The sequence below is a fragment of the Sphaerodactylus townsendi genome, linkage group LG08 (genome assembly GCF_021028975.2).
Source record: "Sphaerodactylus townsendi isolate TG3544 linkage group LG08, MPM_Stown_v2.3, whole genome shotgun sequence".
Lineage (NCBI taxonomy): Eukaryota > Metazoa > Chordata > Lepidosauria > Squamata > Sphaerodactylidae > Sphaerodactylus > Sphaerodactylus townsendi.
This window is the reverse complement of record NC_059432.1, coordinates 61,161,243-61,183,566: the sequence shown is the minus strand read 5'-3', so window position 1 is coordinate 61,183,566 and position 22,324 is coordinate 61,161,243. Positions and strand designations below refer to the sequence as shown.

Genomic DNA, 22,324 nt, shown 5'->3' with positions numbered 1-22,324 from the left:
CGGTAAAATGAATATCCAGCTTGCTGAAGGTAAAGTGTAGATGACTGGGAAAAGTAATGGCAAACCACTCTGTAAACATAGTCTGTCTAGTAAACATCATGATATGACATGACATGATATGGGCTTGGACAGATTTATGGAGCAGAAGTCGATCTATGGCTACCAATCTTGATCCTCCTTGATCTGAGATTGCAAATGCCTTAGCAGACCAGGTGCTCAGGAGCAGGAGCAGCAGAAGGCCATTGCTTTCACATCCTGCTCCCAAAGGCACCTGGTGGGCCACTGCGAGTAGCAGAGTGCTGGACTAGATGGACTCTGGTCTGATCCAGCAGGCTAGTTCTTATGTTCTTATGACATCACTCAATGGATAAATAATAACCCAATACTTGCACAGGGGACTATCTTCACCTTTTACCTATGTTTGCCTTCAAAGATAGATGTTCTTTTTTCCTGGTACTTGGGCCCTACTCTAATCAGTCTGTCAGGCCAGTCATATGAATATGACCAAGAAATCTCAACACTGCTACCTTGTATTTTCATGAATGCTCATTGTTTCCACGGGACAAAATTACTGCCAGCACTAATAACAACAAATATATTTAAAAAGAAATACCACTGAAGATTTGAGGATCACAGCAAGATGGAACCCCTTTTCATTAAAAAAAATCACAGTACAATAGGGTTGCAGTGAGAAGATCACACAACTAACAAATATTTACCTGTGTATAAATACACACATACCTGTGTATTTCAGGGCTTTTGAAACTGTATCTAAATTGTATACAGTGAGACTCCTCAGGCCTCCATTTTTCTCTTCCCCATTGCTCCTGACCCACTGATTCCAATAAATTTATAAGAGGAACATTTTATAAATACTGGAAAATGTATGTAAATATATTTAATAAGAATACTTCATAATCTGGAGTAGAGTTGCAGAATTTTGAATGCTTAAGTTCTACAATCTATTCACCTTGCACTACACAAAATCAGTTTGTTTCAGAAGTGCAGTGTTACACACATAACTCTTGAGCCTTGCTTTCAACATTTAATTGATCTGCCAGTAGTCACACTAAAGAGCTGCCCTGAAAGTCTCTGTAACTAACAAAAGCAAATTTTAAATTCCAAAGATTCTCAGAAGCTTTTACGCCCATGCTAAAAATACTTCCTCATTAATATATAAAGACTTGCTAATGAGTCTATAGATTACAGCCTCCTGAGCTAAGAAGGGGAGAGAGCATGAACAGCACTTCTGCAGGCATCTTCACAGCAGAGTAAATATGTGAGGATCTTTTTAAAGGACTCCAGTTACAAACAATTGTGGATTTAATGCTGGCAATGGCACATTTTCCAATGGCATTTATTTAACAGGAAGCTTTTCTAGCTATTCCTCCTTCACAATGGTTCCTGAGGCATATAACATTTACACAACCAATTCCATTAACAACTGTGCCCTGTTGAACTCTAGGTAAAAGTGGCTACTACTTTTTGAGTCTCTATGTTCGTATGATAATCAGATTTAAAAATTAAGTATGCACCATCACAGCATTTTTGTGTTGGGAAAAGTGGCACATGCTGAATTTCTGCAAAAATAAAGCAGAAGCACTAATTGCAGCCAGAGCTTCTTTCACTAAGATTACCCCTCCCCCCACCCACTGCCACCCCAGAAACTGATTCTAAGTGGCTGAGAAGCAGCTAAATTACACAGCTAAATTACACAGCTAATGTTCGTTTCCACATAGAGGTTCACAGATGCAACCCCTGGCTTCTCCCATTTAAAAATCTCAAAAAGCAGGTCTTGATAAATGTCTTCCTGAGATCTTAGAACACCAGAGGGATTCCATGCTCCAGGGGCTTTTCCTCTTCCTAATCACCCATTTTTCTAATTTATTGAAGGGTGACCTTTTCTTAAGAGTGAACATTTTGGTGGTTTTTCTTTCCATAATTAAATCTGTACAGATGGGATAGAGCTGCTCTGGGCCAAGGAAGGTCTATCCCTTAAAGTACTGTTCAGATCCACAGAATCCCTAATAGCTACACCCCACAGTTACAGTATCCACACCAACTGTGAACCTTTTAAAAGTATGGCAGGCCTGTCACCACAGCCAATGCACAGGTGGCCCTTAACAGCATTGATTGCCAGGATATGAACCAACACTTGTCCCCTTGCGATACAACGCAGCTCACTGACGAACCTGGAGGCCATGTGTGGGCAGCTGAACAAGGTGGTTCAGGTAGTGAAGGAAAAACCTCCCACCCCAAGACAGCTGCCACTAGGCATGAACACACAGAAATCAAACCCCCCCCCCCACACCCACACCAGTTTCCTTTAAAATAGTGTGCCGTGGAATAGGTGTGTCCACGGAATTCTGAGGTACAGGGCAATGTCTGCACAAATTCATCAACTTGGTTATCCAGAATGGTTGAAGTCTATCCCTCTTAAAGTTGGGGAATTAGCGAGAGCAGATTTTTGCCTTAGCAAGCAGTCGGGAAAGCTCAGAATCTTAGGTGTCAACTTTTATGGAGAGTTGCTTAAGCAAGAAATCTTCAGGAGAGTGAATAAAGTTTAACAATTTTATTAAAGGAAAATAATTAAAGTACAAGCACACAATAATCAAAGCAGCAGAGCACAGATGCAGTCCAAGAATGTCAGCAGTGTTGAAGGCAGATGGAAGGAATTGGGGAATTTTTAGGGGTAGTACTCTACCAGATCCTGAAGTAGTTTTGGGTCCAAGGAGCCGAGTTCAGGGCCTGTCTGGACTCCTGGGGGAGGGGGAAGTGGAGAAAGCAGATGGCACACAGCACAACTGAACCACAGACTATCTCAGAAGTACTTGGAACTGGGTGTTGGGCAAGCTACAAGGAAGGTTGGGCCCTCTGGTGACGCAAAGAGACCCTTAATCTCCCAAGACAAACAGAAACCTTGCCTTTCCAGGGAAAGACAAAAGAGAGACATAAAACGTAAAAATTTGGGTCATTAATTTAATGGTTTGAGTACTTGGCTTAAATGGGTTAAGCCAGGGAGTGCTTGAGAGTGGCTGGTAGCTGATTCAACTGCAACTGCAAAACAATGTGTAAATGAGGTGACCTTTAGAGAGGAGTTGGTCAGAGGAAGAAAATAAAGAGTTCAGCTGGCGAAAACTCTTGGAGCAATCACATTAGCAAGTTCTTTGTCTTTGCAAGGCAGATAGTCCAGGGCCGGAGGTAGGAAGTGGGCTTCCGAGGCAGAAGGATTGTCTCTGCTTTAATCTTTCTAGGAAGGGAACAGCAGACTATGTTGCAACGCAGATATGGGCAAAGGCTAGAGAAGATTTCTGTCCTTGTGGGAACACTAGCCAGTGGAGAGAATGGGCTCTCCATCTTGGCACTACATTGCTGGGCACTCCAAGGGTTTGCAGGAAGGGCAGAGCTGAAAACAGGGGTCTCCCAACCCACCATGGGTTGGGTTGGTAACACGTCTGTCACTTGCATCCTTACTGCTGAAACCTTGCATCCTTACTGCTGCAACCTCCTGGCTTTAGCCTGATTAAGGAATGGCTCGGTACAACAAATAAACGTCACTCCCACTTCCATACTGCACAGATGGGAAAAGGAAATATTTAAATGTTACTCCTGCACAGAGGTTGCAAAAAGCTCTGCTCCAAAGGGAAAGATGTTTCCTGCACAGGGGCTGCAAAAAGCTTTGAACTAGGTGTGCTATTTAAGTATTTCTTACCTTGGTCCAGCCATGTAATTTGGTCAGCAGCATCTCCAGCACCTTCAGAAAGAAATGTACACAGCTGACAGGGGATGCTGTAGTATTTTGTCATGAAATATTAGGTAAAAACTTTTTTTTAATGGTGTCCCTTGCATAACATTTAAAAGCATCTTGGGCGTTTTCAGGTAAGTTTCTTCACATGAACTGTAACTTTGAGGGATAAAGTGTCAGTCTATGTGTAGCGTCTATGTGTCACTCTATGTGTATTGCTATTTGCTTCATGTGGCCACTGTGAATGCTCAATTAATCACAGGAAGAATGCAAATAAATGGCATCACACTGGTGTACTTTCCATTATGGAGCCCTAGGCTCTACAACATAGAAGTAGCACTACAATCTATTGCTTCAGTAGCTAATTATTCCTTTATCTCTCAGCTCTTCCTGATTTCTATCTGCCAAAGAGCTCAAAGTGCAGCTGACTTATCTCAAAACAGTGAGTATGAGCAGCTAGTCATGGGATCTGTCACAGTCTGTATGGAGATTTCATACCCCAGAGCAATGACAGTTTATGACTTCTTCATTTTCTTGCTTGAAATGTGCACTACATTGTAATTTGTATTTCACTGCCCTACTAGGACTTTCCACATTTCATATGGCACCAAATCTTGGTTGCTTCTAGGTTTAATCCTATTTCTCAAAAAGGTGCCATTCCAGAATCTAAATATGCATGTCCAAACATATTTAAAGTACTGTATAATCAAAAGACAGCCTAGATTGGAGTATTAGTGTATTTAGTATTAATGGTGAGGTGAGGTGGTTGGGAAGAAAAACTCTAAGGCAGGGGCCTCTAACCTATGGTTCTCCAGATCATGGACTTTGATTCTCACCAGTCCCTGCCATCATGGCCACTTGGAAGAGCTGATGGGAACCATGAACAACTGAAGGGCTATAGGTTGGAGACCCCTGCTCTAAGGAATTCCTAGAAACATATTAAGACCTTTTCCACTATAACAACTCACAGGAGTAGCTGGTTTTGCAATCAATAGTGAGCATATTTTAGAACCTCCTACCATTGCTAGGAGATCCAGCGTGGCTTAGTGGTTAGGAGTGGTGAACTCTAATATAGAGAATTGGTTTTGATTTCCCACTTCTCCATAAGAACCCAGGCTGTTTCCACACAGCCAGAGTAGCGGGGCTGCATCGGCATGAACCATGCCGATGCAAGCCCCGGGGCCATTTGCACAAACGGCCCCGCTGACTGTGCAGCTGACGGAGCAGGCTCCGCAGGGCTGTGCAGCGTCCCAAATGCCTCCTTACCTCCTCCTGGCTTCCGTCGCTCTGTGGAGGCAAGGGGACACGCCCCCATGGCCAGAGCGATGGCTGTAGGGACGGTGGCCAGGAGGTGTGTTCCCTGGCCTCCATAAAGTGACAAAAGCCAGGAGGAGTTAAGGAGGCATTTTGGGCTGGCGCAGGGACAATGCCGCCTTTCGTTCACATGGCAGTGGGTGGAAGACGGTGTTTTTTAGCAACCTCGCTCCCTGAGTGAGGTTCAAAAGCAACATTTTCATGAACAGCGCCACAGGGACGGGGTTGGTGTTTTTAGTGTCCCCAGGGCACTGTTATTGGGCTGTGCAGAAACAGCCCCTGTTGGGTGACTTTGGGCCAGTCACAATTCTCTCAGAACTCTCCAAGCCCACATGGAAACAGGCATTGGCAAACAACTTCTGAACATCTTTTGCCTTGAAAACCATATGAGTCTCCATAAGTCAGCACAAACGCACACACACACACCATTGCTAGAAGATAGTAATTAAAACCCTTATTGCTAAAAGATATGTGCCAGATTCTAATGGTGCTTCGTATTAATAGTTTCTACATAGATATAATTCCTATTTTATAGATGGGAACATAAGGATGTGAATTGTTATGTATCATCTATGAATCACAATAGTTTGCATTTTTATGTTTATACACTACTATTATTATAATGCCAAAAGATCACAGACAGACATTCCATGGCAGGTAGTATTAGCAGGAGTCAGCATGGCACATTTGTAGGCATACATGAGGACCGAATGAGACTTGAGAACCATTGTTTTACCAATGATACCCTCTCATAAACCTCCAAAAAAATCTTATGAGTCCCCGGAATCCGACTTAAAAAGAATGAGATTCAGTCATGAATAAGCACAATTTTCTTCTAGGTCCAAGAAAGGTAGCCTGTGGCCTAGGGGTAAAGGACATTTGTGTTAATATTCTAATTTGGCCCTGGAGTCACATAATTCCTTGCAGTTCTTTATCTACAAAACTGGAATTTTTTCCAATGTCACAAGGAAGTTTGGGAGATAAAGATTAAAATGGAAAGCCCTTTTAACAAGTTTATTGGTAAGAGTTTTAAGAGTTACTGTAACTGGAGCATGGATATTTATAACAAAGAGTGTGTTGCGGAACAAGGTCCAGAAACTGGCTAGGGCTGTGTTGATACCTCAGATCTTCTTGGGCAGAACAGAATTACGGATAAAAATTACAGATCTTATGATAATGCTTTTTGTTTAATGTGTCTTTTAATGCCCAGCTGTTCTTTGGTGCTCTATAAATAATCAAGGCTATCTTAGGAGCAACATGCATAATTTGTGAAGTTTCATATTCATCCTCCAAAAACCCATAAAGCACTTTAACCCTTTTGATGCCCAATAAAATTCTTTCTTTTTTCCAAACATTCTAAGAGGATGTTAGTGAATGGCTCTCTTTGCCACTTATAAGAAAACCCTTTTGTATCAGCAGCTTGCATCCAAAAGGTCATTTTCTGCAAACTGATACACCGACAGAATGTGCAAACTAAAGTTTCATTCTGATGTTTCAGATGGCTCTTTGTGTCCAAAATGTCAGCATGGGACAATGTGCAGTATGGTTAAATTTCATGTCTGCCTACCTAAAATTCCTCATGTAGTGTCAGGGTGGCATAGGAGGCTCCTTTATTTACCAACTGAGTAGCCCTAGAAATATAAATCCTGGGTTAGAATGCCCCCCCCCCCCCCGGAATGATTATGTCAGCTATACTGAAAACTATGAAAAAAGATCACTTGTAGCACTGGCAGTATTTTTTATTTTACTAGTATTGTGCATGCTTGCTGAGAATTCAGGGGAATAATTCCACTTTTTACCTATTACATACAAGTAGTAAATGTAGTATCATAGCCCATGGCTGTGAAGAGATTCCTTTATCAGAGTTGATGCCAGAGGTATGAACAATTATAATTATAACCAAAATTATAATATTTAATGTTAGGCCTTTACCACTGAAGATACGTAAGCATCTGTACTCCTTTGGGGGAGGGCGATTTAAACATCAAATACATGAATATAAATAAAAATTAACTATCACATTTTTATTCTACTCCTCCTCCAAGAAACTGAGGACAAAATATATCATTTCCCCTTCCTGCATTATATCAGCACACCTAGCATGTATGATCAGGATAGGCTGAAAGCTAGACTAGTGCAGGGTCATCCAGTAATTGTCATGGCTGAACTCAGGTCTTCCCAGTTCTAATCCAGCATTCTAACTTTGTCTATGTATGCATGAACACATTTTCCCATGTACTTCACTGGCTTTAACCACTGCAATAACTGAGAAGCACTTAGCTGTACGTAATTCCGATCAGAAGAAGAGTTTGATTTATATTGCTTTTCTCAACCACAAGGAATCTCAAGGTGGCTTACAAACTCCTTCCCTTCCTCTCCTCACAAAACCAGTTCTCCAGATTAGAGTCTGCTCCTCTTAACACTATGCTATTTTGGTTCTCTACAGCAAAAGCATATCTGAGACTTTATCAATCCATGTTTTGCTGAGCTACATTATGTTTTCTTAGATAACCTAACTAGGGTCTTCACTGACGGGCATTGTGCCAGTCTTACAGAAAATAAAAGTAGGTTTCTGCAAACAGATCTGTTCAGTGAAGTGCTGTTCATATCATCAATTGGGTAGACAGCTCCCTTTCCTTGTGCTCCAGTTGGACTATCCCTGCAGTCATATTGACATACAAGAGGAAGCCATCAGAAACAAACTTCAATGTGTTCCTATAAAACCCCTAGCAAAGCTGTAAACTATACATGCCTCTCAGCCTTTTCCTCTTGCACAGTTATTTGATCTCTTTGGTTGGCTCTCCTAGCCCCTCCCTCCACTCCAGGCCATCTGAAATCAGCCTAAAACAGGGGCTGCAGCTCCCATGGAAAAGGGACAGGGCCAAATCCAGCATGGGAAATAATGATGCAAGCTACTGACAGTAAAATAGTCACACGTTGCCCCATGACTTGCAATTATCACAGTGTGTCAAGAATAAGATTCCATAAGATGACCACACTCTGCTCTATTTCAATATGCCCTGACATGACATTCAGAAGAAGGCTAGCTCCCACTGCATGCTGAACATGATAGCACCACTGCTCATACTTTGGAGAATTTCCCACTCATGGCTCCATTCATTCCAGGTCTTTCCTGAAGCATTTCTCTCAATGTTGTACCTTTTCTGTGCAGGGGCCATTCAAACCCGCTTAATTTGAGGAAAGTTGCCAATGAATGCAATGTACAGATGAGCAAGCTGATGTGATTATGAGACACAGAGTGCAACTGCTCTAAGAACACTCATGGCATGTTGAAGATATAGTGCTTTTTCAGACTCAAAGAAGTTGAGAACAAAACAATCATAAGTATAAAATTAAAGGTTAATCTCTTAAATTGAAATCATGACAAATGCTCTGTGACACAGGAAGGTTTCAACCAGTTTTCCAATCATGAACAATTGGGGGCATCTGCACACTTTATTAAGAAGGCAGTTCAACTAAAGAAGAGCTCCAAAGAAAGTCCATGGCACAAAATCCACAGCAAAGAGTGTAAGGGAGGTAACTGCAGAGAACAGCAGGGAAGAAAAAGTTAGAGCACAGTGACAGACAGGAGCCAGGGAAGACAGAAAAAGTCTCAGCACTACGCTTTTTCTTATTTAAGAAGGGGAAAGAATCACATGACACCATATTTTTGTATTAAGTGAATTCTTGACTGACAAGCAGATTCTGAAAGCAGAAACTCAGCACGTATTGCTTTTCGAGAACCCCTGCGAAACATCCCTAGAGAATTTCTTCTGAAAGACGTAGCCAGATGGTGATCACTTCTGCTACACTCCTAGGCATTAAATCCATCTCTCCAGCATGGCAAATAACATGTGCTGCATTGCTCTTTGATTTCAATATGTACATCAACCACCTTGTTTACTCTTTTGGGTTTTTAATTTTTTAGTGTTCTAAACTGTATTGTGTTCTGGTATACATGCTTTTAGTGAGGCTGCAAGTCAGGCTGAAGAACTATGGAAAGATGGGATAAAAATATTTGAAAGGAATAAACACACTTAGATAAACATGCAGATTACTAAGCATGGCTGACTGTCACTCTTTATTGTGAATGCTGCAGTTCTCTGTGTGCCAATGGTGCTTAGAGGATAAAGGCACCTAAAGTGTCAAAGGACAACAGGATTTTAGAAGTGTGGGGAGATAGGGGTGTATTTATTTTGCACTGTTTTCAAGTGAGAAAGGGAGAGGGACACATGTTGTTCAACAGACGTTTTCCACTGGCGTTAGCCCCCCTTCCACTTCCACTTATCAATGGGACCTTTCAAGACTCTTTCTCCCTTGATTGGAGACATCATTTCCTGTGCAACACACTAACCCCATTGATAACTGTAGCTTGATGGGAAAGTCCAGCAGACTTACAAGAACACAGACAAGGGAGGGGGGGGGGATAACTGACATTTAACAAATAAAGGAGACTGCTTGGGATTTAGAGTTGTTTTATAGAGGTCAATAACTTTTAAAAATAGTTCTATGTACAAACATCATAGGCAGAGGAATCGAGTGGCTCAAATATTTCTTTTTTATATAGGACAACAAAAGGAAATACAGAAAATATTACAAAATTGCCTGCTCCAGCCTTATGCAAATTCATGCTACCCATATGGGAAACCATAGAGACGAGTCATAAAGCTAGCTGATGTAACATATGTTTATTCAAGATGCTAGTGCAGTGGCGGCGAACCTTTGGCACTCCAGATGTTATGGACTACAACTCCCATCAGCCCCTACCAGCATGGCCAATTGGCCAGGCTGGCAGGGGCTGATGGGAATTGTAGTCCATAACATCTGGAGTGCCAAAGGTTCGCCACCACTGTGCTAGTGGAATAAATTGTCCATACACAAAAGTAGGCAGAATTACTGGGTTTCCAGCTTTGGACAGCGGCTTCCAAATGAACATAGCAGATTGGATAGTGACAGAACAGACACTTGTCAATATTTTTTTTTAAAAAGAGCTGAGCCAGTATTAATATGTTCCTTGAATGTTCAGTATGAAACACTGGTTTGATGGTGTCTGTTAAGACATGCCTTTGATGCTCTCACCCATCTATGTAAGCAATTGCCACTACTGTGAATTCTGAACAGTCAAAGCTCTATGCCACAAGATTTTGATAGACATCAAAGTTTTTCCCAAAGAATAATCAAGCCAACTGTATACAACTAGCAATCCATTACTTCTTTCTCATGACTCATGTCTTAGTTATTTCCTGTTTCCAGTGAGAGAAATAGTTACAGTGACCAGATTAGAACACATTGCCACCAATTTCACCAACTACAATGAGCTCTTTTCACACAAAACCTGCGGCCCTTAGGAAGGAAATTTTACATCAGATGACAGGGAACTTCCTGTGGCAATGGTCCACCTCATCTGTGATGATGCAAATCTTGTAATGCTATCTGAAATAAGATTCCAACATACAATGTCTGATGACAGGAAATGTGTCCCCAATAACAACCACTTAAGGTGATAGTTGCATAAACACCACATGGATAGCAAAACAATGTTTCCAAAACCGTGTCTGAGAAATTCAAATATAAGAAATTGGAAATGAACAGAGTGGTTTCTAGATTCTGTGTCATTTTCTCTGGCTTGCAGAAGTGTCGGGAATTCAGTGAACAAAAGATTGCTTTGGAGGTGGGGACTATTGCCACTTGCCTGAAGTTGATGAGCTTCAAGGTAGACATGAAGTGATGAGTATATACTAGGAAGAGAAATTGCAAGCAAATTGGAAGGAATAATATTGCAATAGAACAGCAGGCAAGGAAAAAGCTAATCTACAATAGAGAAAAGTTCCTGGAATCTAATGAACTGTGAAGAAGCCAATGAACTGTCAGCAGAAGAAACTAAAGAGTAGCACACTAGGATAGGGTAAGAAGCCCACTCCAAACATTCCCAATTAGATTTCCCTTCTTCAATTCAATTGCCAATCCATCTTCGGAACATTTCGGATACAAAGTTTGCAACATCTTCAGAAAGCATTAGAATTAAGCCTATAGCTACTGAATGGCACTGTTCGGTAAAACAGGATATCAAAAATGCACATATTTCCCCGACAGGAGTAACAGGAAAACCAGTCAGTTACCTGAAGATCAAAGAACTTGCTGTATCTGCGGTAGATAGTTTGGCAAGTTGAGTCTGACCATGTTACTTTTATGATATACACCTGCAAAGACAAAGTAAAGAGGTGTTATTTATTTATTTATTTGTCATTTATTTATTTAGAGCATTTATTAGCTGCCTTTCTCCCTTGTAGAATTCAGGATGGCTTACAATATCAACAAAACATTATTGAAAACACAATAAAACAATGATTAAAACCTCATTAAAAGTCACAGCTTAAAAATTAAAATTAGTACATCCAATAAATAAAGACCAAATCAATTAAATGTAGTCCTAAAACTGTCTTCAACAATCTCCAAAGATCAACAACGAGGGGCCAGGCTTCCCTGGGGAGGGTGTTCCATAATTGTGAGGTACCCCGCTAATAAATATTACATATTACATATGTGTGCAAATATGTAAAATGCCATCAAGTCATAGCTGATTTATGGCAATCTAACAGGGTTTTCAAGGCACGAGATTAATAGACATAGTGTGCCGTTGCCTTCCTCTGCACAGCAACCCTAGTGTTTCTTGGTGGTCTCCCATCCATGTACTAACAAGGCTGAACCTGCTTAGCTTCTGAGATCAGATGAGATCAGGTTAGCCTGAGTTATCCAGTTTTGGCCAGTTTAAAAATATCCCAGAGCCTTATATAATTGATTTTTTATGGTTTTGATTTTTTGATTTTGTTTATTTTTTATTTTTAATCAATTAATCTGTTTGATCACAAAATCACTGCAATTGCAGCTTCTGTCTGTAACACCCTAAAGGAGTCAGTTGAGAGATCATAGATAAAGGTCAAAGCTACTGTAAACTGACCTACTGCTGTGTCCTCAGAGAGACCTTCTGGTTTTCCAAAAGATAAGGAAAGATGAGGATCAGTGAAATGGAAATCAAAAAGCCTGGAGTGAGGGATAGACTTACATTTCTCAGCAGCTAGTGATGTTTAGCTGCAGAGATTTATACTCCTTTGCAGACTATGTAAATGCTGATCTATCTTTCAGATAGTGAGATAACACAATGCCTCCTCCCAGTTTTTTAAGGCAAGGAAACTGCTTCAGGTTATAAACATAAGGCAAGTACATTCATATCATCAGCTGAGGGAACCACCAACAATGCACCTTTTTCTTTCTCTCTTTTTTGGGTATTTAAATTATAAATAGTAGGAAACCCTTTCCTTATTCAGTGCACCTGCTGAAAACCTAAACCAATTACTAACCCAACAGTAAAAGGAAAAGGATGACAATTATTCCTCAGAATTAATAACTACCGGTATTTATCCTCTCTTACTCTGTTCTAGCTCATGTACATTGCAAGAGTTCATCTACCTGTCTTCTATACTTCGCAGCTTAGCTGCATGTCTTGTATACTCAGCAGCCTAACATTTTTATGATAAAAAAAATTGCCATCAGAGATGATTTAAAAACCATCACTTCTGCAAACCTTTTAAAATAACAATTACTATTTTTTTAACTATAGCATCAAATAATTACTATTCATTTGCTTCCCTTTTAGCCTACCCTTCCTTCAAAGAGTTCAGGGGAGCATATATGTTTCTCACACATTCATTTTATCTTTTCAGCAATCATGTGAGGTAAAGTAATAACAAGTAGTTGGGGAAGGAAGAAATATATACCGGGAGCTGCAGTACTAGAAAAGAGGTTGGTTTATATCCTCTTCTAGCCTGTGCTACTTCCTCATCAGAAATGCCACTTCAGACTGATTTATGTCGAGAGGGGGTGGAGGAGACAAGCATAATATAAAGGATCTTTTTAAAGGCTGCTTGGAGAGAAGAATTTCCAGTTAGAGATATGGGGGAGCACAAGACTTACATTTCCCTTAAGAACTAAGTTCAGTTCCCCACATGAAGCCTGCTGGGCCAGTCACAGTTCTCTCAAAACTCTCTCAGTCCCACCTATCTCACAAGGAGCTTATTATGGGGGAGAAGGAAGGGTTATTATGGGGGAGAAGAAAGTAAACTGCTTTGAGACTCCTTACAGCAAAGAAAAGCAGGATACAAAAACCAACTATTCTTTGTCTACATTAGCCTGAGGCATAGCTAGGGAAAATGGAGCTCAGGGCAAAATCTGAGTTTTCCATCCCCACCCCCCACCCCAGTATGGGTGTCCTTTGGTTCGCGGTGGAGGAGGGCGGCGCTCATACGGAGGGGAGGGTGTGTGGAAAACTCAGATTTTGCCCCAGGCTCAATTTTTCCTAGCTATGGACCACGACCAAAGAACGATTTTTTGCACCAGGCCATCTCAAAGTCACCATCACATTATAGAACATGCCCAACTCACAAATCTGAACACAGCGGAAATAAAAATTTTTGACAACATTTTCCAAATGCTTTCAAAATGTTTAACAATCGTTATAACACTTTAAAGTGTTTTAAGTGCCATATGACTTAAAATGCTTTCAAAATGTTTTATTACTGCTGTGAAAACGTGTTATCTGTAAAACTCTCTTGCAAAACCACCTTTCACAGGAAATTACTTGTCGGCTTTCTTCCTTGTCCAACTTTCACATACATACAAAGTAATAAGGAATACTATTGATTTGAATTAATTTGATTTTGGTTCTGGGGGTTGCTGGGGGGAAGTGCAGGAGGACTTGTTTGCCCAGGGATCTTTGGATCCCTGGGCCAGTGAGGGTTACTGGGGTGGGGAGACTGCAGGAGGGCTTGTTGCCCTGGGCCAAGGAGGATTGCTGGGGGAAGGAGTGCGGGAGGGCTCATTTGGCCTGGGCCCTGGGCCAGGGAGGGTTGATGGGGTGAGGTGGGGGGGCAGGAAGGCCTCTGCCAGCCCCTCACAGGCCTGGGCCACACCACCCCCTTGCCCGTGCTCCACTTACCTTAGGTGGCAGTGGTCTTGGGCAGTGTGGTAGGGCTGATGGGCGCCTGACGGTGGACTTGCCAGGCTGCTCCTTCAGCCAGTGGAGGCTCTGCTGGCTGGAGGAGCAGTCTGGTGAGGAAGGGCCAAGCGGGACTGAGGGGTAATTTTCTGTCCCCATGTGACCCAACGGTGACCCGTCTGGGGCATATGTCCCCATGGAAGCTCTGCCTCTGACACTCCCCTCCCCAGTTTTGTACAGCATCATGTGCAATTTGACTCTTTGTGAATCACAAGAATTAATATTGTTGTACACCCTTATTACTTGTGTGCCTGAAGAGGAATCTGAGTCACATGAAATTCTAGGTAGCTCACAAACTAGTCACAGCTTCAGACCATGAAGCTCCTAGTTCAAATCAGAACAATTCTTAGAATTTTTCCTGTAACATCTCCAAATTCCTGCTCAGTTCCATAGAAGTTGATATATCCAGCAAGAACACTACCAGATACTGTAACAAAAGGTCAAATAACTGTTTAAAGTCAGCGATATTCATCAATTATTTTATGTATTCTGCAAATCACCTCATAAATGTTTGCCAGAGCTAGTTAAATTAGTTAGGATTTATGATTAATAAAACTACAGAGGATGTTAACCCTAGGGGGAAGATAAGAAAAATGAAGGACTTGGGGACCTTTTGTCCAAGAAATTGCACATATGAAAAGGAAAAAAACATAGTCAAGAAAGTAATGTTGTAAATGCTGGAAAATGACAACTTAGAAGTTACTTCTTTTTAAAATACTATGATTAGAGAACTGGAATCAAAGAGCAGGACCTCACCTCGTGCCATGGTTTGAATGCTGGACTAGGGCTGAGGAGATCTGGGGCAAAACTGCCACCCTCTTTTGGGAGAACCAGGACCAATCATTTTCTCTCAACCTAATATATCTTACAGCAGTGATTCTCAACCTGGGGGTGGGGACCCAAAGGCGTTCTTCCCATTGGGCTAAGTGGGCAGTTGCCCAGGGTGCCCCCTTGTGGTGGGCGCCAAAAATGCAGGTCCGTTTGTGGGATTTTTTTGGTATTTTCAGTGTTTTTTCTGTTTTTGGCCTGCAGGTGGCGCAGTTTTTAGGCTAGCGGCACCAAAATTTCAGAGATTTTTTGGGAGACTTTCCTGATGATATCACCCAGGTTTGGTGAGGTTTGGTTTAGAGAGTCCAAAATTATGGACTCCCAAAGGGGGTGCCCCATCCCCCATTGTTTCCAATGGGAGCTAATAGAAGATGGGAGCTACACCTTTGAGGGTCCATAACTTTGGACCCCCTGAACCAAACCTCACCAAACATGGAAGGTATCATCAGGTGAGTCTATTAGTGATACCACCCAGGTTTTGTGAAGTTTGGTCCCGGGGGTCCAAAGCTATGGTCTCCCAAAAGGGGTTCCCCATCCACCATTGTTTCCAATTGGAGCTAATAGGAGATTGGCGCTACACCTTTGAGGGTCCATAACTTTGGACCCCCGGAACCAAACTTCACCAGACCTGGGTGATGTCATCATTAGGGTCTCATGAAGGTACTCTGAAATTTTGGTGCCACTATCTTAATAATTGCACCCCTGAAGGCAGGCACCCCCTAAATTTCTCCAGATTCTCCTTTTAAATCCACCCCCTTCCTGCCAATGCTTGTTTTCTTTCTTTCTTTTATTCTCTCAATGCCTAAGGAAGGTTATTATTATTATTAAATCCACCCCCCCTCGGTGTGGATTTAAAGGGAGAATCTGAGGTCCCCAGTTTAAACAGTGAAAGTGATGCTGTTTCAGGGTGGGGGAGAATCCACCCCAAAATAGCATCACTTTCAAAGCTGTTTAAACTGGGGACCCCAGATTCTCCCTTTAAGGTGGATTTAAAAGGAGAATCTGGCCTCCCTAGTTTAAACACCAATGAAAATAATGCTGTTTGGGGGTGGACTCCAGCATCACTTTTTTAAAGTAGGGATCCCAGATTCTCCTTTTAAATCCACCTTAAAGGGAGAATCTGAGTTTCCCAGTTTAAATAACATTGAAAGTGATGCTGTTTCCCCCAATTGGGGGGACTGGATACAACACCATAAAATGTTTTCATAGCAGCAATAAAACATTTTGAAAACATTTCTGTTGTGTGGCATGGCCCATTGCTGTGTTCAGATTTGTGAGTTGGGGCATGTTCTACAATGTGATGGTGACTTTGAAACGACCTGGTGGAAAAAATCATTGTTAGGTCACGATGGGGGAGGGTGGCCACCCATAGGAAGGGGCATCAAACTGAGGTTTTGCCCAGGGCTCCAGTTTGCCTAGGTACGCCACTGTCGGGACCCCTTTGGGGGTCAAACGACACTTTTACAGGGGTCACCTAAGACTCTCTACATCAATGGTCTCCATCTGTAAAATGGATAAATGTTAGGGTTGGGGGTCACCACAACATGAGGAACTGTATAAACGGTCGCGGCATTAGGAAGGTTGAGAAACACTGTCTTACAGGGTTGTTGCAAGGATAAACCAGGAGAAAACAGAACAGTACATGCCCCTCTGAATTCCTTGCATGAAGGCACAATTAAAAGGGAACAGAATTTCACCCTCCTATAATTTTCAATTATTGCTGCAATTCAAGTTTAGAACCAAGAACACTGTTAAGGTCTGCCTTTCAGACCAAATCTCACTTGCAAATAAAATACATTTCACCCCCCTCTCCCCAATTCTGTATAATGGAGCAGTGTAAAAAATGTACATTAAAATTGGATATAGCTATGGAGCAGCAGAACTGGAGGTAGACATTTATCTCTCTGTGGAACAGATTCCTGTCCATCTATGACATGGGCTACACATATTGTGCAAAATTTGCAAGTGCAAAAATTGTGACCAATTCAATCCTTCCATTTAATTTCTTCAGCATCAGAAGGGACAACATGATAGGATCTAAGCCAGTGCCTGCAAAACGTAAAATATTTTTGACATGCCGCAAATATAATGCTTTTACTGTCTGGAAAACATAGTACCTCATAATTAAATGTACAAAGTACATGCAGACTATTTTCTATAAATGAAAGGCAAATTTACACTGACTTTGCATAAAAGCATAACCTTGTGCAGAAAAGCTCTTAGAAGGGTTCTGAAAGGTGATTTTTAAATATAATATACATAAAGGGCCCAGAAAAGCAGTAGTATTAGGAACTGGTTTGCCAGTTGGCTATTTTAATTAGAAACATTACAAATCTTCTTGTGATTTATTGAACACAGTAAAATATTTTACTACCAGAGAATACCACATTTTCCTTTTTGATGTCTTTAAAGGGCAACAAGACAAATCAACATGTATTGGATGATAAAGCATCCATTTAAGGGACTGCTGGGTAGAGGTTTACTATCAAAAGCATTATTTTATCTAGACAACATCCAGCTATCTTTGACATAGATCCAGAGGGTGACCTGCCATCATGTCCTGATGTCAATTTACACTGACTGGAAGAAAACTCCTGTGCATTAAAATAATACTGTATGTATGCCAGAGGCGTACCTCCAAGGGGATGGAGGGGGTGTGGCGAGGGTTAGGGTTAGGGGGCAGGGGCGGGGACATTACAGGACAGGGGGTGGAAGACGCACCAGTGCACCCTTTGCTACGCCTCTGATGTATGCAGAGGTGAAAACACATAAAAATATGAAGAGACAATATGAAGACATTTAGACCATGAGAAGAACCCTAGTTCAGGGCCCTAGTCCAGGACGCTTTTTTCTCCAATGTAGCCAACCAGATGTCCTAGGGAAACCCAAAAACACGTTAAGGCAAAAGTACCCCCTGTAGCCCTTCAACAATTTGTAATAGTGGAACTCTGCTTCAGAACAGAGAAGTTCTCTTTAGCCACCTATTCTTTTTTAAAAAATTAAGTTAATGGCCATCGGCATTTCTTTGTAATATCTAGTTCCAAATATAAATTATGTGTTGTTTGAAAAAGTACTTTCCTTTATTTGCACTGAATCCTCTCTGTGGTGCCACCAGGAAGAGATTTTGAGGTGATAGTCCAAGGGCCCTAGCACCTTGGCTCAGCAGGAAATGCGGGGGAGGGCATATGCAGAATGTAGGCAACACTGGGCAAGCTCTCAACTAACTTCCATATTTCTTTATCATGCCAATCCCTTCTCCCAGGTGCTATAATTCCCAGGATGTACTGCATGGGAGGCAAGTAGAAAAAGACTGAAAGATGGAGGGATTCTATTACCAGAATTTTCTTTCCTCAAAAGAGCAGTGAAATAAGGGCAGGGTAGGGGAAGGCAAAGGAAAATTCTTCTCTGACTTGGATTTATTATCTGAACCATAGAGGAATTTGATAGTTGGGAAACTTATCTTGCACTCTTAAGCCAAAGGAATAGAAAAGTCAACATCATGTCTCTATCAGTTAGATCATATGACAAGGGGGAAATAAAAATAAAAGGTAAAGGTAGTCCCCTGTGCAAACATCAGCTGATTACTAACCCATAGGGTGACATCACATCACAATGTTTTACTGTACAGACTATTTACAAGGAGATATGCCATTATCTTCCCCAGTTGTCTATACTTTACTGACATAAGGATGGAAGGCTGAGTGAACCTTGAGCCAGTTACCTGAAACCAACTTTTGTTGGGATTCAACTCAGGTCATGAACAGAGCCTTGACTACATTACTACAGTTTAACACTCCTCAACAAGGAGGGAATAAACCCAGAGCATAAAATCACCTTCCTGTACAATTGAAATTTCTGCCAGTCATTTTTGCCAGTCCAAGTTCTAGTAATATATGAAAGGTAGACAAAGATAGCTCCAAACTGAATGGACCAGGCTAGCCTGATCTCATCAGATCTCAGAAGCAAAGCCCTGGTTACTGCTTGGATGGGAAACCATCAAAAAAGGTCAGTGTTTCTACACAGAGGCAGACAATGGCAAATCACCCCTGAATATCTGTTGCTTTGAAAAGCCCACATGGCTGCCATAAGTCAACTATGACTTGAAGGCAAAAAAGAAAAGATAAAGATGCCTCAATCTAATTCTTCACTCCATGTATAATATAAATCTCCATTATATGCCTCTGTAGTCATATTTTTCTAAACTAAACAGTCTAAATTTTTTTGCCTTTCTTTAGCTTTTGAGATATTTAAATTCATTTTCAGAATTATCAGTTTTTATAACAATTGACTGTGGAGATGATTTGGCAGTCCAGAACCATTGTTGGTTTGTCCTAGATACCTGAGAATGGACAAAATGGAATCTTTTTTGTAGATATGTTAATTTTCATTATCGAATAGAAATGCTCAGACGTTTCACCCAATAATAACTTGTCTAGCATCTAGGTGCAATGCAAGATAACAGCTGTTTTTAATTGAAATGATATCTTGGATGCAAACAACTTCTCCTTCTTCACTAAGTCAAGAGCACCTTTCCTTGAATGTTACAGGAATTACAGTGAGACAAGGCATTTCACTAAAAAAGTTAATTTTTCCTGGCGATCCTGCACACTTTTGTTTTTTGTTTTTTTGTTGTAAATGAGATATCTTCAAAGCTACGATGTCATATGAGATTCTCATATCGTGATGTCATAGCTTCGAAGATATCTCATTTAATAGGGGAAAAACACATGAGCAGAACCACCAGGAAAAACTAACTTTATTAATGAACTTTATACACTGAAATGGCATGTGGATCAACTACAAGCAGAGGAAACTCTGTGGGAACATTCTGCACATGGCGGCAGCACGGAGCCTCCTGAAGAGGGCAGAAAATGGGGGATATGAGCTGCTCAGTGGAAACAGAAAATAAGAAATGACGGGGGTGGCAGGAGGAATAAAGTGTCTCCTGCTCTCCACATAGGATGCAGGAAATATTTTCAAAGTGACTTCAGTAAAAAAAAGTCGTTAATATAGCATTTTCTGGAGGAAAAAAGAGTTATGCTGAAATAAAATGTCCTGAGGACATTTGGGGGGGAATCCTGCATAGAGTTCTTCCCCAAAAGGTTTTTTTTAACGTCCTCAAGACGTTTTATTTATGTTGTGCTGAAAGGGCCACTGAATGCCTTGTTTTAAAACTAACAAACTTACTGTAATTTATAGGAATATGAGCATCATTCAGAAATGATTCTTAATTTTGAAACTGACCTCCAAATGTAATGCCCTGTGTAGAACTTGGGCCTGGGAAAAAAAGAAATATAGTCTCAAAAGCCGTTACAAGCACTGACAAATAATGTTAAGTCTCTGGGGACTTCCATGCTCCAAACAGTGGAAATTCCTCATGGGGTGCTAAATGGGAGTGTGTTTCCCCCTTTTTCTGACTAGGACAGAAAAGAAAGTTCATGTAAGCTTCAAGACCCCAAGATTCACAAAGCTCAAACAGTTGGCTGCAGCACTTTTAATTCTGGCTTACAGCGAGGGAAAATATAGCAGTAGGTCCAACTGTCCTTGAGCTTGCTGCAATCACAAAAGGGGGGAGGACTTTAATCAAGGAGTAAATTGCTATATTTGATCTTATTCCTCAAACATACTCAATCTATCTGACAAGCCAGCACTAAATTGTTAAGACTTTTACGTTCAAAAATCAACAATTCCCAAACATGCAGATCAAATATTGATAGATGAATAATTCACATGTATAATCCAGTTCAGATATGGCAAATGCTTTCAGTAGTTACACTTTGAATGGAATGGTAAGATATGAATCAACTTTTGGTGAGAGACAAGGCCTGACAAAACATACAGCATTAATAATAATCAATATTTACGCCTCCCCTGGCGACAAAGCATTCCTATAAACCTACAGGTTGAAATTAAGACTTGCTGTTGGCTTTCTCACTGAGACTGAAGAGGCTAGACTCTGCAATTCTACAGACACCCAGAATAAGATAAAATTATATGCAAACAATGAAAACTGACAGAATATAGAATGTAAGTGAACCACTTTTCTTATCCTAGGTCAAAAGCAAAATTTCCAATAGGTATCGTACAGTGCTATAAGATGTCAAATAGTCCTAACGCACACAAACTTTAGTTCCAAAGTTCTGATTACTCATGATGCAAGAAGTACCGGTAGTTTTTTCTTGGAAAATCAACAGGATTACTACCAGGCTGATAACAGACAAAGGGACTCAAAACTGATTCACCATATTTAAACAGTGCGTGTAGGTGTTATTGATGTAGCCTATTGTGAGAAGAAAATACTAGTCACTTTGACAAGGCCCTTTTATAGCTTTCCTGAAAGTGGAAAACACTGAAACTCAGTTCAATTTGATACCAGAAGAAACAATGATGACTGCATTAGTATTGTGCCTCCTTCGTGCTACTCAACAATTACAGTTCCTAGGATTATGCTATTGGTTACTAGAAACCAATTGGTACGTTTTCTAGCTAGTGCTCTGAAGTGATCTGGAAGCCAAGTGGCTGTGGACAATATCATCTCTACAAGCTCCCACCATTCAAAAGAAGGGAAAGCAAATTTTCACTCTGTCTCCAGACATAGAAAGTCCCTGCTCCTGATCTGAATAAACTTTTTCACATTAGTCCAATGACTGCTGAGCAGATTCAACCTTGCTTCTTATACAAGATACTAGGTGTCCCCCATTGTGTGCCATATGCTGCGCTGTGTTTGGAAGCTGGTTAACATCTTCTCAAAACAGGAGCATGGCTAGTGATCTTCAAGTTCTGGGTACATTTATACTTCAGTATGGAGGTCTTGAGTTTAATATATGAAGCTTTGCCCGTCCTCCAAAGATCTGAGTGGTTGGCACGCATAGAGGCTAAAATACTTACTCTAGGTTGGTCGCTCAAGGCTTTGGCAATGTTACCAGCCGATGAAATCCTTCAGAACGTGAAAAAGAGGATCATCAACCAAGAGCATCAGAATCTAACCAGAGAAGCTAGTAAGTTCTATTCTCTGCTGTCCTTTGGAATCCACCCCACTGCGCTGAGCCTTTACATGTGTGAGATGTAATGCATTACCATCAACTTTGTTGCAAGGCAGATAGTTGAAAATTCCCCACCATGATAAAATTTGCATATGCACCATGAACTGTGTAGAATCGTTTAAGCAAGTGCTTTTGTACTGGCCCCTGTATAAAGACAACTAGGCTAAATCTTACACCTGTTGAACAGTGATGTTGATAATATAACCAAGACAACAGCCACATTTCTACATCTCACTATTGAGATGCGTCTACAAACATAAAGTAAGACTTCTCTAGTACTGTAGCTGATTCTCAAGATCTGTTATGTTATATATGGACATATTTTTGTCTGTCTTTTATGCT

At 41.1% G+C, this 22,324-nt stretch overlaps 1 protein-coding gene across 3 annotated transcripts in view; it reads right to left on the bottom strand.

Moving 5' to 3' along the window:
• Positions 1-22,324, bottom strand: part of SH3PXD2A (SH3 and PX domains 2A) — a 294,236-nt gene that overhangs the window by 238,094 nt on the left and 33,818 nt on the right. For all 3 annotated transcript variants that reach the window (XM_048505256.1, XM_048505258.1, XM_048505257.1), the window contains exon 2: positions 11,179-11,259. In XM_048505256.1, the coding sequence (XP_048361213.1) occupies positions 11,179-11,259 (81 nt within the window). The remainder of the gene's footprint in view (positions 1-11,178; positions 11,260-22,324) is intronic.